Raw genomic sequence first — 19138 nt, 5'->3', positions numbered from 1 at the left:
CATAAAGAAGTTGAGTAAAAATCTGACAAAATATTTTGCTCGAAAATACAACACACCTTTTAGCCAAATAGCCAAAATAGGGAGGAGATTGTCTCCAGTTTTTTTCTCTATTAAATAGGTACTCAATTAACCATCCATTAAATAGGTGAGATAACGTGTTTGTGATAATAAAAAAGAGAGAGAGTATAATTAAAGGTGGATAATTAGGCACTATAGAAAACTGGAAGCATTTTTACTGGAGAGGATCCATTCCCGCCAAAATATAACGCACCTTTGTTTAGTGAAAAAAAAATTCATTCTTTTTAGCCTAGTTGACAATGTTTTTTTTTTTTTTAGCTTGGAAGTTTTTTTTTTAAGCAAAGCAAAATATATATAATAAAGAAAAAGTAGAAAAGGCTGAGGGGGCATAAACTAACTCAACAACCATAAAAAAAAAGCTAAATTAACTCACTCAAATTAGCACTGGAATCGAACCTGAGACCTTGACTGTCAGGTCCTAAGTCAATACCACCAGACTAACCTAAGTGGGTTCATAAGATATTAGCAAAAGTGTGGTATAGAGAAACACAAACGCCTAACAGACTTACACATCAGTACAATCTAGCGAACCCAACACAGGGCATAAACCAAATTGCGAAAAAATGGCATGTGAAAGGCCGCAAGCATTATAACGAACTAGAGACGCGCCTGATTAAATTCAACCGCACCTTTTTTGAATAGTGAATGAACCAACCTTCCAACACTGATACAATTTCACGTACCATCAGCACCCTGTAAAACACGACCGCCCTTTCGAGCCAAACCAAACCAAACCCAACTATCAGAACCAACAACAAAGCTATCAGAACAGGTCAGAACTAAGTTTCTAGAAATCACCACACCGCTGAACAGGGCGTTTTAACCACATACCTTCTCCAAAATAGAAAGCCATAACCAAAATCTTGAACCTGGATATAAATCAAACCACATCGCCTCTCAATATGACCCTTGCAGACGGCAAAAACCCAAAGGGAAAACAACGCAAGTGGGTTAATCACGATTGAAAAGTGACGATCTTCGGAGCCTAAATAACATTTGAACTTCTATGCATATAATGAATGTGTGGTTAATCGAATGTCATTCCTTTTAGCCTAATCGACATTCTAGGTTTTATCCATTAAAGTAATAGATAGTTAAACAATCTTTCTTTTTAGCCTCATTGATATTTTGGTTTTAGGTCATAAAATAAATAGATGACTAAGCTTTTTTTTGTCGAGACAATTCCTGCATTTCATATATTTTTTTAGCTAGTGTACCTTTCGACATTTCCCATTCTTAGTAGCAGTTATATTTTTGAAATTTATTTTTGTATTTTTTATGGTGGAAATGTAGTTAACACATTTCAACTTGCGAGAAGATATTAGACACAATAGTTAAAGACCTTACTCACCAAGACCTTCGACAACATATTCAGAACGTTGAGGGTTCACTCTAAGAGTCGACCTGTCACTTATTTATAACCTGAGTTTTCAATCAAGGTTTGGTATAAAGTTTTTCATTGATTCGGATGGGAAATCGCTATGTCGCTTATTAAGTTTTTTCTCAATTTCTTGTTCATTTTGAGCTGGTTTTTCAGCTTAAACATCATTTGGCCATGGCTTGGCACGATACGGTGTACTGATTGATATGGAAGTCACGAAATGATCATTTTCTCTGATAAGGAGGTGAATATTAAGCAATTTGTAGATTATATTAATGAGATCGTCCTTCTGTTTTCAGAAATAATTTTGGATAATTTGTCATTTCTTCATATAGATTTTTGATAGTATGACCGACTTATTACAAACAAAAAAAATGTTAACAAATACGTTTAGAGTACTATTAAGGAAGGCAAAAAAGAAAAATTTAAGATAAAAAAAAAATACTATTTAGACTTTAAAAAAATTATTATATAATTTTCAATGCAATACTACTATTTTTTTATTCTTTAATAAGTGTATACAGGGCACTTGTTAGACCATACAAAAAACTAACTTAGGAATCTTTAGGATGGTATTTAGCCACAATTAACACATTCGTATGTTTAGTGAAAAAATATCAGCTTACATAAACATCAAAACCAGTAACGATGTTATTTAAATGGATACCGCCTTTCTTCTCGTGCTTTTCATCATTGATGGATGAATTTGTTTCTTTCTGAATCATCGTACGATGATGGTTTGTTTGAAGTGAGAGTGATTGGATCAAAAGTGTATTCCAAGCCACAAAGCCATTGGAGATATTTCTCTCACGCAACCAATATTCATTTGTTATTGCTCGTGTTTGAAATATTTCCATAGCCAATAGATATAGAGTTATCTGTTTGCACGCCTCTAACAAATATCTTTTTTCTGTTTAATTTTTGTTTTCTTCACAATCCTATTCCTCGGCCATTTTTCAATCACCATTTTTTATAGTTATATGTCTTACTTTTGCTTTTAGGCTACACCTCAAACCAAGTCCATGACTTTTGAGACACACCTTTTTCCTCATCCATTTTTTTTTAAACAAAATTCTATGGAAAAGAATTGTTAGAAACACAAAACTCATTTATATCTTGAGATAGATAAAGAGTGATCTAATAGATGTAATATGTTTCTGATACATCCTCCAGTTACTATTACAAACAAAATTCCATATTTTAGATTCACTCAATAAATAATGTATGTGGTCTATAATAAAGACCACAAACATCAATAATTGAATGAATTTAAAATGTAAATTTTTGCTTATAGTCATCAGAGGATGTATGATACAAAATGAGATAAAGAAAAAAAAATTAATTATTGAATAAGTGTAAGAAATTTAGGGCTCTTTAGATATAAAAGTTGGAATTTTATAGGTTAGATATACAATGTTTGTAAGAGGAGGTGAAATATATTTTTAGTGCTATCAAATTATTAAATTTTATTGTCTCGTAAGAAGAAATCAAGTTTTTTTAGTCCCGACCTAGTTTTTTTTTTTGTTAACAGTAAAAAATGGTATATATTAAAAAAGATGGGCAATCTCCAAAGCACAAGGTGTACCAAGGAGACCCTTAATAATTACATCCTGTCAAAGTTAGAAATGTTGGTTAGCCAATGCCCAAACATAACGAGGGACTTGGCCACCATGAGCTAAAACCATAAACAAAGTTGGTGTTACTAACTTTTAGCCACCATAAGGAATGGTATTTTACTTTATCTAACATATGAGCTATGGAATTTTCTATATTTTGAAACAATCTAAGATTGCGGTCATTCCATATAGTCCAAGCACTGAGTAACCAAACTAGCTGCAAAAAGGAGCGTCTTGCACGCAAGCCAGCTGCCGAATGAGTAAGCGGATAGAAGTGATATGATATGTTGAGAGGGTCCGGTCCTGATACCCCGAGCCAAGACCGCACCGCCTGCCATAAAGAGCCTTAGAAGCCAAAAGATATGAATAAATGCTGAGAAGTATCTCGGTGGCCACACCCTGCGTCGACATCTGTAATGATACCGCAATCCACCAGGTTTGACCTTCCCGCAACAACCTCCACGCAAAAATAGAAACTTTCAGGGGGACTTGTTTATGCCAAATCAGATCCGCCACATGTGCTACCTGAGGAGTGTCCTGAGAAGTTAGAAGCTGATAAGCGCCCCTGATAAGCTGATACGTTTTGATATTTTAAGTTTATCTCTGTTACACATTTTGGTCATTTCCATTAGTTTTAATTCAAAAACGTTAGGGTTTAATAAAAAAATGTTAACTGTTGTACATGTGTCATTATGGCATTGGCTCTGAAAATTTTTATTATATTTTTTCCTCGTCTTCATTAAAACCTTTATCATATTCATCAATTAAATCCATAAACAAAAACTAGAAAAATTAGTAAAAAAAATAAAACCTATTGTTTTCTTCTTCATCATCATCATTCACTAAAAAAACCAGTAAAATCAAACCCATCACCTAAATCTTCTCTCACAGGATTAGGGTTTCCTCATTCCCTTCCTTTTTCCCCCACGGTTTGTTTCTTCTTCCTTTCTTTCTTTTCTTTTTCAATTTTCAATTTTGAATTTCAAATTTTGATTTTTGGGTTTCTAGGTTGTGTTTAAATTCATTTTTATTTATTTTTTAAATTATGTTGAGTTTGTGGGCAAAACTGTTGGGATTTTGGTTTGGAATTTATATATAATTGGGTTGAGTTTGTTGAATGTAAAATTTCTAGTTTTTTAATTTTTGATTTCTGGGTTTAGGTGATGAAGGTGTGATGAAGATGATGAAGAAAATGATGAAGATGAGAATGGAAAAAATGCAGATATGAGAAAAAAATTAATTGGTGATGGTTCCCTATAAGATAAAATAGGCTTTCGTGATCCAACGGTCCTCTTTTCATATAAAAGATCAAATAGTTAAAATTAAATTTTTTAATAAGGTTTATGGTGGACCACCTAAATCTTGGTCCACTACCTAATACATTTGGGGTTAATCCTTTAAGGGAAAGGACCAAATTGTGTAACAAAAATTAACTCAAAATACCAAAACGTAACAAATTTTAGTTAAGGGACCAAAGCGATACAAATTTTAATCAAGCCAAGAAAATAATATCGTCAAAATATTACAAAGTAATTATTTTCACATATTTTCAAATTATTAATTAAGATATAAAGTGATATTTGAGAGGAAGTAAATTGGAGGTTTTAGACCCTGTTTGGACAAACAACTTAATTAAGCACTATAACACAAACGATTTTGTATAAGCTATTTTTGTAACAAAATAAATTAAGTAAATCATTTTTCATATAAGCTATAATAGTAACAGATAAGTTCCTCATCAAATTAGTGCTCATTTTGATAGGAATAGTCTTGGTATTCCTTATTTTAGGTTACACAACGCGGCAAAAGTTATGGTGCATAAGTCCTTTCTTATGCACCATGCATAAACATATCACAACCGTCAGATCAGGGACACATGTTATAATCTTGTGCTTCAGCTCTACAAGAAGACATGACATTTTCTCGAACGCACTTCACCAATGCTCCGCCGAGGACTCACCGGGAACTTCCACCTCCGATCCCACTCTTTCACATTCCACTCCACCATCACCCTCTCCGGCCACCACACTCCGCCGCCGATCAATTCGTCTCAGAAACAACCAAACCTCTGATTCCGGCACCGATACCGATTCGCCTAATTCCTCAAGAAGAAGCTTCTGACATAAGCCAAGGTGGAGGCATCTCAAACAAGATGAAAATTTCACCGCGAAACCTTATTCTGATGAAGCATCACAAGCTGCTATTCCCGAAACAGAGGATAAAAATGAGGAATCCACCGTAACTACTGCTACAGTTGATGATGCAGTTAACGATTCTGCTGACTCAACACTGCGACTCGGTGATTCATCTTCGAGTTTTCTCGAATTGATAGCAGGATTGATAATTAAAGCATTGGAGTTTCAAATTAAGTTAATTTTCATGTTTATAACTTATCCCTTATCATTCATGTTTCGTTGTTGTTTATTCTTTATGGATCCTTTTGGGATAAGGAAATTAGGGAAAGATATTATCTTTGGGATTATGTTGAGAATTTGGAGTGTTGTGTTTGGATATATTAAACCCTATGTTAGGAAATTGTATAAAGGGAATGAATCAATTTGGAGTGTAATGCTTAGGTTTGGATGGGGATTGTTATGGTCAATTTATGTTTGTTGTGTTTTGGTTGGTTTGTTGGTTTCTTCGTTTGCGTTTAGTGGAATTTTGATGAAGTGTTTCGTGGAGAAGCCGATTCGGATGAATGAAGTTTTGAATTTTGATTATACTAAGCTTAGTCCTGTGGCAAAGGAAATAGTTTTAGAGTACAACTCACAGAAACCATTTCCACAGCAAAATGGTTTTGGAGTCCAACTCACAGAAACCATTTCCACTGCAAAATGGTTTTGGAGTACAACTCACAGAAACCATTTCCACAGCAAAATGGTTTTGAAGTACAACTCACAGAAACCATACCCATAGCAAAACCTTTAGACAATTATTTTGGTTTCTCATAGAAGACTATCAAAACCATTAAACCATAATTATGGTTTCAGTAATAATTTCAGTGTATAACATCTTAATCATTATTCAAAACCATCTAACAATAATAATTTCATTAAAAACCATTACACAATTATCTTGGTTTCACATACATGACTATCAAAACCATTAAACCATACTTATGGTTTCAGTAATCCATACTTCATATCAATCATTTCATTTGGAATCCTATATAGCATTTTTCATTTTTTTTACTCTTCTAATTCTACCGCTGACAATATCAACAACCAGTTTCAATGACACAGGGCATAAAAAGGCCTGCGTAATTGCATTACCCACATAAAGATGCATGTTCTGAAATCTAGTTGAAAACAAGCGACTCTCAAACTGGAGAAAACAAACAATTTCAGCCTGGCACAATCTCAAAACAACAGATCGAAAACGCTCCATAAAACATATGACACTTGAACATCATTATAGTTCACAAGTTGCTTAAACAAATAGTACCAATTATAAAACATCAACACAATCAAGGACCCAAAATTTCTTAAGAATAATTATTCTTAAGAAATCGTACCATAACCACACTTGAATTAAGAAATTATTCTTAAGAATAATTGTTAAGAAAGTTGTAGTTTATAAAAAAACCATAATAATTACTGTAGAAAGCAATTGCTTGGGGTAATAATTGACAGTAATAATTGCAGATTTTCAACTCTACAAGTAAAAAAAACAACGTCATGGGGTGTAGAAAGCAATTTTGTTGGGCTAGGTGTTAATGGGCTGGACTTATGCAGGACTTATTAGAATTAAGCTTTCACTTGGAGTGTAGAAAGCAATTATGTTGGGTGTAGAAAGCAATTATGCACGGTGCATAAGGATTTCCTTATGCACCATAACCACACCCACACAACGCTTGTGAGGGTTAGGTTCTATGTCTCCCTCTATCTTTTTGTAATCATTCCTTTTCTTTATATATATATATATATATATATATATATATATATATATATATATATATATATATATATATATATATAGGCTGCTAACTTACACCCACCTAAAAACACTAAGGTGCAAGTTAGCAAGCTACACCCACTTAAAATTATTAAGGTTCAAGTTAGCAACCTACACCCACTTAATTATTTACACTCATTTTTATAAGTATTATTAAGGTGCAAGTTAGCAACCTTCACTAATTTACATCCACTTTCATCATTCCAAATATTGTTTCCTTAAAAGTTTGTCTTTATTACATGTTTTGTACCTTAAGCATGTCATTGTCTTTTTTGTTTCTTTTTTTAAGGATCTTTTTTAAGCTAGTTACAAAATTGCCCTTCTATTTAAAACTAATTAAAATATAAACAAAATGGTGTTTTAGTAAATTATAAGTGGGTGCAGCTTGCTAACTTGCACCTTAGTGTTTTTAGGTGGGTGTAAGTTAGCAACCCCCTATATATATATATATATATTTAGAGGTTGCTTCTGCCACTTCCTTTGTTTAAAAAAAATAAAATAACAGATAAGTTGTTTTTTCATTTGAAAAATAAAAAAGATATGTTCTATAATCTCTCCCAGATAATTTCATAAGTTTCTATACTACTAGTACACAAGTTCAGATAAACCATCCCAAACTTCTCATAAGTGACCAATTATAAATAGGACCCCAACTTCTAAGTGACCAAGTTCAACCTATTATAGATATTGTTCCTTTGAACCTTTGCTTATTTATTTTATATGAAAAATCCTTTTCCAAACCTATGAGTTACACTCCAGCTAGTTTCCTCTGGTTACTTCCTCAGTCCTTTTGGACTCTTCTCCTCGTCATGCCATTTGGATTTATGATAATCAAAACCATAATATACCACTTAATTGAGATCCCTAACAAACCAAAACTTCCACCTGGTCCCAAACCATGGCCTATAGTTGGTAACATTCCCGATATGATTGCAAAGAAACCTGCAACTAGGTGGATACATAAAATGATGGAAGAAATGAACACCGAAATAACGTGTATCCGCCTAGGAAATGTCCATGTTATTCCTGTTACCTGTCCCACCATTGCCCTTGAATTCTTGAGAAAGAATGATGCTACTTTTGCATCAAGACCAATATCCATGTCCACTGATATCATCAGCAAAGGTTTCTTGACAACCGCCGTTACACCCTTTGGAGAACAATGGAAGAAAATGAAGAAAATATTTGTCAATGAATTGTTCTCCCCTCACAAGCATCAATGGCTCACTAACAAAAGGAATGAAGAAGCTGATAACATAATGCTTTATGTTTACAGCAAATGCAAAAATGCAAATGATAATGGTCGTGTGAATGATAATGCTTTGATGAGGAAATTGGTTTTTAATAGAAGGTTCTTTGGAGAAGGAAGGAATGATGGCGGTCCTGGTTTGGAGGAAGTTGAACATGTAGATGCTATTTTCACATTGCTTAGACATGTTTTTGCCTTTTGTGTTTTTGATTATATGCCATTCTTGAGAGGACTTGACTTTGATGGTCATGAGAGAAAGATGAAGGATGCTATGCGCATTGTGAACAAGTATAATGATCCAATCATTGAGAGGAGAATTGAAAAATGGAAAGATGGATCAAAGACTAGTGCTGATTCATATGACTTACTTGATATTTTAATCTCCCTCAAAGATGGAAACAACAAACCATTATTGATATCAGAGGAAATCAAGGCTCAAGCTCTAGTAATAATACATTCTTTTCACTTTGTTTTGTTTTTCATTATAACTGAATAAAATTTACTCCGAGAAATTGTAGCATCAAATAATTAGATTTAAAAAATCATTAACAAGTAACAAGGTTAAAATTCTTGTAGGAACTTGTGCTAGGTGGCGTGGACAATCCATCACATGCAGCTGAATTTGCAATAGCAGAAATGATAAATAAGCCAGATTTACTTCAACGCGCAACTAAAGAATTGGATAATGTCGTAGGAAAACAAAGACTAGTCCAAGAATCGGATATTCAAAACCTCAACTTTGTGAAAGCTTGTGCAAAAGAAACTTTTCGCCTTCATCCAATTACAATTTTTAATCCTCCCCATGTTGCTATGGACAACATAATGGTTGCTATTTACATGATTCCAAAAGGTAGCCATGTACTTTTAAGCAAACAAGGACTCAGACGAAATCCAAAAGTTTGGAATGAACCTCTCAAATTTAAACCACTACGCCATCTAAAAAGTGATGGGTGTATGGTAGTTTTGGCTGAACCAGATTTGAAGTTCATATCATTTAGTACGGGAAGGCGTGGTTGCCCCGGAATCGTGCTTGGAACCACAATGACTGTCATGTTATTGGGTAGGTTGCTCCATGGCTTCAATTGGAGTGCACCTCCTAATGTATCAACCATTGAACTTCTCAAGTATTCCAATGGTGATAGATACCTTGGAGGCCCACTTGTGGTAATAGCAAAGCCAAGATTGGCAGCAGAGTTATATAATCCATAAAATAATTGAAAATTTAACAAGGCATGAAGATAATCTTATCTATGAACAGTGATGATGTTTAGTTAATAAGGGAAATTAAATCACTAAAAATTGCTATGTAATCATTATTTAATTTTATAAGTGCTATAAAGTTTAGTAGTGGGTGTTAATATGTACTGAATAACAAATATTTGATGTTTTCAGTGTGTTCAAGTTAAAAGTTATATACATATATAAAAAAATGACAATTGCTGTTCACACATTAGAGAAGGCTGGGACACACATGTAAAATACGCTTTTGCCCCCTCGGCAGTTAACTGCCGAGGAATTTGAAATCCGGCTGCAGTTAACTGCCGAGGAATTCCTCGGTAGTTAACTGCCGAGAAAGACTGTTTCATCAGATGAAACAGTCACCTGCTCCCCCTACACACTATTTTCATCATCTTCCATAAAACTTCATTCAATCCACCCAAATCCAACATTTTTTTTCAATGAAATCTTGCTCAAAAATGATTCAAGCATCAAGCATAGGATGTATCAACACACTTTTGACGTAAAAAAACAGGTATTGAGCATTTTAATCGGTTTATTTTTTTATTATGCAATGGGTTTCTACGTCAGTTACGTAGAACCCTGTTATGGGGAATCTCGGTAGCTTACTGCCGAGGAAAACCTCGGTAGTTTAGTACCGAGGAAAACCTCGGTAGTTAAGTACCGAGGATTACATAGGCAAAAATTTTGGAGCCAAAAAATGGCAGCTACTGCCATTTTTTCAAATTTTTTTTTCTTTGATTTTTTTTTTGTTTTTTTTGTTTTAGTTCATTATGGCATTGATGCTTATGCATTAGTTAGTTGTTAATTCATATTTATGTGTTGTTTAATTATAGTAATGACCGAGAACGCGGAAGATGTTTCGGGAGAGACAAAACGTAATTTTGTCCAAATTTCCGGAGATGTCAAGCCGCCTAAGGTTGAAGTCAAACCAAACATTGAACAAGCTTCTAAATATGTTAGCCCCGGTGTCGTCCCACTTCAAGCCCACGAAGTGGACACTGCTAGGTTTTTTTCTGACGACATTAAGTTTCAAGATAGAGAAGAATTGCTTGGGTGGGTACGGTGTCAAGCAAATAAGGCGGGATTTACAATTGTTACACAAAGATCAAGCTTGATCCATCCAATATTGCGCCTAGTGTGTGAAAGGAGTGGAGCTCACAAAGTGCCTAAAAAAAAAACCAAAGCATGCAACAACGGGCTCAAGAAAATGCGGGTGCTTGTTCATGATTAGTGGATATAAAAGTACGCAAACAAAGGAATGGGGATTGAACATTCTTAATGGAGTTCACAACCATGCGATGGAGCCGGCTTTAGAAGGACACATTCTTGCCGGTAGATTAAAGGAGGATGACAAGAAGATTGTACATGACTTGACCAAGAGCAAGATGCTTCCAAGAAATATTTTGATACACTTGAAGAACAAAAGACCACATTGCATGACAAATGTGAAGCAAGTGTACAATGAACGTCAAAAAATATGGAAGGCAAATAGAGGTGACAAGAAGCCGTTGCAATATCTAATCTCGAAGTTGGAGGAGCACAACTATACTTATTACTCAAGAACACATGGTGAAAGTAATACAATCGAAGATATCTTTTGGGCTCATCCAACATCCGTTAAGTTGTTTAACAATTTTCCAACGGTTTTGGTTATGGACTCCACCTACAAAACCAACTTGTATAAGATGCCAATGTTTGAGGTAGTTGGGGTAACTTCGACCGATTTGACATATTCGGTTGGGTTTGGATTCTTGATGCATGAGAAAGAGGAAAACTTTGTTTGGGTTTTAAAAATGTTGCGTAAACTTCTTACTTCAAAGATGAATATGCCTAAGGTGATTGTTACCGACAGAGATGGGTCTTTGATGAAAGCGGTTGGAATTGTTTTCCCGGAAAGTTATGGTATGAATTGTTACTTCCATGTGCAAGCAAATGTTAAACAAAGGTGCGTCTTAGATTGTAAATATCCTATGGGAAAAAAGGATGGGAAAGAGGTGAGTAATCGCGATGTTGTCAAGAAGATCATGAGGGCATGGAAAGATATGGTTGAATCGTCCACTCAAGAGTTATATGCAAATGCATTAGTGGAGTTCCAAGATGCTTGTAGTGATTTCCCACCTTTCCTAGCCTATGCCATGACCACCTTGAATGAAGTGAAGGAGAAAATAGTGAGGGTATGGACAGACCGTGTGTTGCATCTTGGTTGTAGATCCACCAATAGGGTAGAATCGGCTCATGCTTTGGTGAAGAAATATTTAGACAATAGTGTGGGTGATTTGGGTACTTGTTGGGAGAAAATACATAACATGTTGTTGCTTCAACATACTGCGATACAAACAGCCTTTGGTCAGAGCGTTACCGTGTTGGAACATAGATTCAAAGATGTCACTTTGTACTCCGGCTTAGGTGGTCATGTGTCTAGATATGCTTTGGACAACATTGCTATGGAAGAGTCACGTTGTAGGGAAACGTTGTGCATGAACAAGGAAATTTGTGGTTGTGTTCAAAGGACATCTTACGGCTTACCATGTGCATGCGAAATTGCAACGAAACTCCTTGAAGAAAAGCCAATTTTATTGGATGAGATACACCACCATTGGCAAAGGTTACGCATGGGAGAAGAAAGTAATGAACTTGGTTTTTCGGTGGATGATGAGTTGAAGGGTATTGTAGAACGTCTCAAGAAACTCCCTTTCCAAATGAAGCTTGAAGTCAAGGAGGCTTTGCGGCAATTGGCATTTCCTGAAACCACCATGATGTCTCCACCACCACAAAAAGCAACAACCAAGGGAGCCAAGAAAAAAGTGGACATTGCGAGGTCTAAAGGAACAATTACATCCAATAGCCGGATCCCTTCTTCTTGGGAGGTTGTTGATTCCCAAAATCCAGATAGTCAACCGTCACCATCACCAACAACATCATCATATAAAAGGAAAAAAGGTGCTCGTCTTGGTAAAGCACCAATTTCCCCACTTCCACCACCTTCTCGGTATCCAAAGCCTAAGGTTATCCCGGTTATGAGGCCTATTGATTATATGCCACGCTTCATGCTTCCATTTATTGAAAAAGTGGTGGATGTTATTGGCGATGGACATTGTGGATTCCGGGCTATAGCCGAGTTCATGGGCTTAACCGAACAAAATAATCTCATGATTCGTACACATCTTATTCAAGAATTGAAAGATCATAGAGATGATTATGTTGAAGTATTTGCGGGTGAGGATCGTTATAACTACATTTTAAATGGCTTACATCCTCCTGCAAATACAAAAAGTTGTGCACATCTTGTTGATAAGTGGTTGACTTTTCCGGACATGGGGCACATTGTTGCTAATTATTACAAAAGGTGTGTGGTTGTGTTGACAAATCTTGAAGTTGGTAACTCAGAATCTTTTTTCCCACTAAGAGGGCCACCACCGTCGGGCAAGCAAAAAACTCCCATCATGTGCCTTGGGGTAATTCCTAATCACTTTGTGCTTATTTACTTGAGGAATGGTTGTCCACTACCTCCATCATCTACGGAGTGGCACAATCACAAGAAACAAGATGCGGTGACTTGGGAAGATGAGTATTTGGATCAACATGAGTTGTTCCGAAAGCTCATGGCTATTGAAAGTGGAAACAAACCGCCAAAACCACAAAAGGAATCAAACAAAGCGGCGCCTATTTTGTTGAACACTCCCGAAAAACCAAAGCAACAATTTGAAGTTATTGCGGAAGATGAGGAAGATTTTATGTCACTTGATCTTCTCCAATCACTTGGCAATTAACAAGGGATTTTTTTGTCGGTGTTAGTCCTTTTTTTTTGTAGAAATTACACCGACGTATATTTTGGGGTCAAAATTGTAATTCCAATTTTTTGTGGCCAATATATAAGTAACATTATGTAATTTATATTGATATATATGATAACATGACTTTTATTGACTTGAAACTAGTGCAATACTTATTTATAGCTTATTAATGTTTGCGCATTTGATTTATTCGTTATTACATTCCATTTAATTTTGTTCTAATCTATGATTATTTTGTTAAAGCTTTTGTCAAGTGAAACATGTCAGAGGTTGCAAGAATTGAAGGGCGTGTTAGGTATTGCGCGTTTAAAAAGACGGTTAAGGTTATGATAACACCGACGGACTCTATTGATGATTTGAAGACACAACTTAACACTTATTTTGAGCATCTTGGTGAAAATCAATATACACGTCACTTGTCTGCTCTAATGCCAATGATAGACCTAGGAGAAGATAGAGATGAATTCACATGGAAAACGGCAAGCTATATGCCTTGGCTTATTAAAGACGATAGCGACTTCGGATTTATGTTTAGGAATATGGTGGAAAATAATGTATTATATATATATGTTCGTTCCATATGCAATTGTAATGAATGTAAGTAGGGATTTAATTTAATGATGTGTAATGACTTGTAATGTGTTGTTTGATTATGGACACTATGTTCCGTTTTGATGAATTTCAAACTTTTGTGTGGTTTGAACCAAATGTCGATTTGATTTAATTATGGACATATGTAAAAGATATTGTATTTTTCTTGTTTATGACCGAGTTTCATTGTTGTATAATTTGAATTGCCTATGGAAATGCTCTGGTGAAATTACAGGTCAAAACTGGCCTAAAAACGGCTTGGTAAGGGTTAGCATTAATGCAGGACCTGCTGTCTGCATAAATGCTTTCCTCGGCAGTTAACTACCGAGGAACTCCTCGGCAGTTAACTGCAGCCGGATTTCAAATTCCTCGGCAGTTAACTGCCGAGGGGGCAAAAGCGTATTTTACATGTGTGTCCCAGCCTTCTCTAATGTGTGAACATCAATTTTCTAAAAAAATGGGCATTTACTTCCTTTTTTTGAAATTAAGGGGATACAGCACCAACTCTTTGACACAAAACTCAAACCTCTAGAAAAAATGGTTGTTCCTATATCAGCAAGCAAAGAGAAAGCGAAGAAATTTGGAACCAAATCAAACACATGGTTGATTTGGTCATGCAATAAGTTATAGCTCGCGAAACAATCTGCAACACGGGCCATAAGTACTTCTAGTACTACTCGTTAGTCCAACAGATCTTGGAAATGTAGGTTGAGCCATAAATCCTGTTGAATTTGACTTCAAATTGTGATGCTGTGAAACCCAAAATCGTACCGCGATTTTGGGAGGCGTGGCGCGATTTTTCCTGGCAGAATGGGTGGTTTCTGCTGAAGGCAAATCGTGGCGCGATTTGTGCAGGCGTGACGCGATTTGTGGATAAGGATGTCGTACCTTGGGTCGTACGCTTCAACCGTGGCGCGATTTTCACAGGCGCGGCGCGATTTTTGTCTGTCACTGTGTACTATTTAAGTGTTTCAGCTCTTTTTTGAAGGAAGAGGAGAGAGAACTTCAAGAGAGGAAAACTTGGGAAATCAAAGGATGTAACTTTAGGGTTGAGGGTCTTTGATTAGAGTTCTCCTGGGTTGGGAAAACATTGTAAACACCTTGGGTGAGTGAAAATCATTGAGTGTCTTGTTCATTTGTGAGAATGGGAAAATGGGTAGAAATTAGGGTTGTTCTTTGTGAGCTTGTTTAAGCTAATTTCTTGTAACCCATTTGTATCTCTTTGTAAGAACTCATTGATAGTGGATAGGAGAGATCAATCTCTCCCCCAGAGTAGGTCAAGTTGGACCGAACTGGGTGAACATTTCTTGGTGTGTTTTGTTTCTCTTCTCCCTTTATCTTTTGCTTGTGGTTTTGTGCTTTTCACTTTGATTCCTAGATTAGATCTAGGTGATGTTATTGTTGTTATTGCTTGTGTTTACTTTGATATTGGTTACTACTTTCCTTTGCTCCACACATCATAGTTTGTATTGGTGTGATTTTGAGTTCGAATTCACAACAAATCCTAAAAAACTTGCTTGCATTTTCAAGTCAGATCTGTACTTTAAGAGATGTAGCTCTTCTGAATGAGAAGATTAATTAATGTTCAACCAGACACAAAAGGAAGTTGAGTAAAAATCTAATAAAATATTATACTAATATCACCCACCTCTTTCAACTTATGACAATCTCTAAGGATATGAAGAATCGGTCTGGGTGGATGCATGAGGCAAATTGAACAATCAGTAAAAGTAGCCATAATGATCGAGATTTTTTCTTTTCCCTTTTAGTTGGTTTCCATATTTGACAATTAATGTAGTTTGTTTATTCTGTTGTGTAGTTAACTACTTAACTTGTGGCTAAGTGATTTAATATCATTTGTGAAAGCCTTAAGCATGGGTGTTTGAGAAGATCCTTGGTACTATCTGATTTTGGAAGGTCACCATAGGCATGCTCTTTTTTTCTGTTGATTAAATAAGATAATGGATTTGTTATTTTGTTCTAAATAAGTTTTAGTAGTGATTCAATACTGATGTAAGATTTTTCCTACATGTCATATAACTATGTACACGTGAGTATATATAGGATCGTTTCCACAGGGAGTTACGTTAATCATAAGCATTTACACAATCGTTCACATTAAGGGTTTGGATATAATTTGTTTGTTTGTAACACTATATCCATATATGACACTAACGTAAAAACGAGAGGGGATCGAACTATTTCGCTTGCGGTATAAGATAACGAGCAAGCATAACAGCAACAATCTCTCGATCGATTAACAGACTCTAGCTTTATAACCAATATTATTACAATCATTTCTACAATATCCTTCGTGTCCAAAGCGACATCGTTATTTCCAAATTAGCGTTTAAACATTCGTGTCCAAATTCCTTAAACGATAACAAAGTCGATCGGATAACTTAATCGACCGTGTCCAGCCTGATTAAGTATCCGAAAGCATTAAAATCTTGATTAAAAGTAATTATCAAAGGTTTACAAACTTGTCAAGAGTGATATAACATAAGATAGATTGTTATTCTAGTTCTAGATTCAAGAGTTTGTGTCCAAATCATCTTGAATCTCTTTGAAAGCATTAAAAGCAAGAATAACAACAATATTGAATCATTAAGCTAGAACCTTATATATTAAAAGATCAAAAGATTACATAATAGCTTGATTGTTACCTCAATACTACATAGAAGGTGATAGTTACATATAGACATGTAAACTAATGCAAGGAATGAAGGAAAGATGAAGATTCCATGCCAAGATCCTTGATGTCTCAATGAATCTAGGGTTGAATCTACTCCTTAATCACTTGCTTTGTGTTTCTCTCTTTGAAATAGCTCTAACCTCTCTCTAGAAATGTGTAAAATGTTTTCAATGGAATAGTGAATACCTAAGAGAGAGGTAAAAATGCTATTTAAATGGCCTGTGTTTTTGCACCTGCGCTAATAGCGCAGCTCACGCTAATAGCGTGGTAAGGCGGCCTATAATCTGGCCAATAGGAGTGTGCCACGTTGGCCTTGCCCTGCTGCTACGCTCCAGCCACGCCATTAGCGTAGCTCTCTGGAGTATTTACGCTAATAGCGTAGAATACGCCAATAGCGTAGTTCTTCATGGTCTGCTACGCTCCAGGTACGCATATGGCGTAGCTCTCTGGACAATGTACGCTATTAGCTCAGTATACGCTAATAGCGTAGTCTTCAAGAGTGCTCCAGATCCTACGCCCCAGGTACGCTAATGGCGTATCTCTCTGACCTTGGCCATTTCTTCATCACGCTAATAGCGTGGGACCTTGAACTTTGACGTTTCTTGCTCCTTGCTTGTATTTTCCTGCACAAAAAGGGTAGAATAAGGCTCAAAAGCATAAATGACATATTTACACAATAATTGGAGTTTTCCATAGAGAATCTTGCAAAACAAGTCACTAAAATGCCTAAACTCCTATATGAAATATATCACTTTTAAACACTTATCAAACTCTCCCCAACTTGGCTTTTTGTTTGTCCTCAAACAAATCAATTAAAAAGGAAACTAACAAGGCTTTGGACAAGGTTTTCAACATGGTGTCAAACAATTCAAAACAAAAATAAACAAATGGTGATTCAAATATGATCGCGTGGACAAGCATGAAGTCCTCCGCTACTCTAGGTTCAAACTAAGAATGCGAAAAATGTCCTAAGCACAAACTATACATCATAAACTTCAAGACATAAACATATCTATCTATGAACCACACCTAACACACTTCTTTGAAAGTAAATGCAATATAATGATAACAATGAATGAGGTAATGAACACACATCTAACAATCATGCTAACATCCTATTTAAGTTAGGTGTCCATCCAAATATCGTCTCCAAAAGCATAAAAGCATGGATCAAAAGGTCTTGCAAGGGTTATAACTTGGCCGTGCTACAAAAGAAATGTCATATGTGGGGCAATTGATCAGAAAGCCTATCAAAGAGGAACATTTTTTTGTATCACAACTTGAAATCCATATACTTCCCTACCAAGAATTAAAACCTTTGGTGATTAACAATCAAACTTATAACCTTGACAACTTATTCTATTTTTGATTTTTCTCTTTCTTTTTCTTTTCTTTTCTTTTCTTTTTCAAATGTACAATTTTTTTCTTTGATTCAATGTTGTCAGGTTATTTTACAACTTCACCAGAACTTAACATATAATGCCTCCTTTTCCTCCCCAACTTGAATACAACAAAACTTTAATTGAATGTTCCCCTATCCTAAGGCAAGGGACAAAGTACAAAAAAGGGTAAGGGTTCAACAAAGTAAAATTATCAAAGTCCTATAAGATTCAACCATGAACTGGATTTTTGAAAAATTTCAGGCAAATTCAACAAGCATTGTGCTTATGAATATTGACAGTTCATGTTTGAGGACTTGATTCATTTGGCTCAGATTGGGGTATCAGATACTCGCTCTTCTCACAGGTAGGCTTTATGTGGTCAAGTAGGTTACTCTCAATTCAAAAAGTGCCTTGATCCTTTCCATGCTTTCAAACAATTCAAAATAATTATCAGATTTAACATAACTAAAACAAGTTAGACGATGATTATCGGTCTCCAGCATATATACAACAGATTGAAGCTACCTCACATTTAGGTTAAGTACTAAGTGGTTCAAAGATATTTATGTTTATGAAAAGACTTACATGATATATATTTTGTGCAAAGTACAAGTTTCAAATTCTTATTAAAAACCTAGAATAACAGGAAACCAATACCTTGGCCTTACGCTTTCTCACAAGTAATATCATAATCACTCACCTGCTTTTGCTCAAACATGGCTCCATGGAGCACTTTAAAATTCATTGTTCATGAGCAATTTTCTTTTGAGAGACACAAGCAAGATGTAAACAAAAATTTCATCCAAAGCATAATTTAAGAACCAAAAAGCTAAGTGATAGACGATTGGCAAGTGTACCAATAACTATCGAAGTAGTAAAAATATCGTTCCCACGAGGACTGTTTTTAACTTCAATAATTCAATTGCGTTATATAATTAGGATGTATAAAAGTTATTTTTGGTTTGCCACTAGGCAGTAGATTTGGTTTGATTTTAAGAAATCAAATAAAAAAGAATAGATTTGATTAAGAAAATAGGAGAGAAAGATGAGATCAGATCCGTCGAATCCTCTAAGTTCCCCTAATTGGTCTACTGCACCTATTTGTTATGAATCCTTTTCTAATTTACGATGATTAACAAAATAGCCCTAATCAATC

At 35.4% G+C, this 19138-nt stretch overlaps 1 protein-coding gene and 1 pseudogene across 1 annotated transcript; both read left to right on the top strand.

The window, feature by feature from the left end:
* Window positions 1-4914: 4914 nt before the first annotated feature.
* On the top strand, window positions 4915-6844 carry LOC146939263 (seipin-2-like; annotated as a pseudogene).
* An 873-nt stretch (window positions 6845-7717) lies between these two features.
* LOC146939262 (isoleucine N-monooxygenase 1-like) lies at window positions 7718-9507 on the top strand. Its single transcript, XM_085753006.1, has 2 exons — window positions 7718-8723; window positions 8855-9507. The coding sequence occupies exons 1-2, from the start codon at window positions 7773-7775 to the stop codon at window positions 9485-9487; spliced, it is 1584 nt and encodes a 527-aa protein (XP_085609132.1). The 5' UTR covers window positions 7718-7772; the 3' UTR covers window positions 9488-9507.
* The last annotated feature ends 9631 nt before the right edge of the window (window positions 9508-19138 follow it).

This window comes from Medicago sativa, chromosome 3, assembly GCF_051527215.1.
Source record: "Medicago sativa cultivar Bolivia chromosome 3, Bolivia_mono, whole genome shotgun sequence".
Taxonomy (NCBI): domain Eukaryota; kingdom Viridiplantae; phylum Streptophyta; class Magnoliopsida; order Fabales; family Fabaceae; genus Medicago; species Medicago sativa.
This window is presented reverse-complemented; position numbering and strand designations above follow the sequence as displayed.

Bases quoted from the DNA above. Each gene is read 5' to 3' on its own strand.
- LOC146939262 (XM_085753006.1), top strand. From the start codon at position 7,773: ATGAGTTACACTCCAGCTAGTTTCCTCTGGTTACTTCCTCAGTCCTTT. The intron at 8,724-8,854 runs GTAATAATACAT...AAATTCTTGTAG, and splicing joins AAATCAAGGCTCAAGCTCTA to GAACTTGTGCTAGGTGGCGT.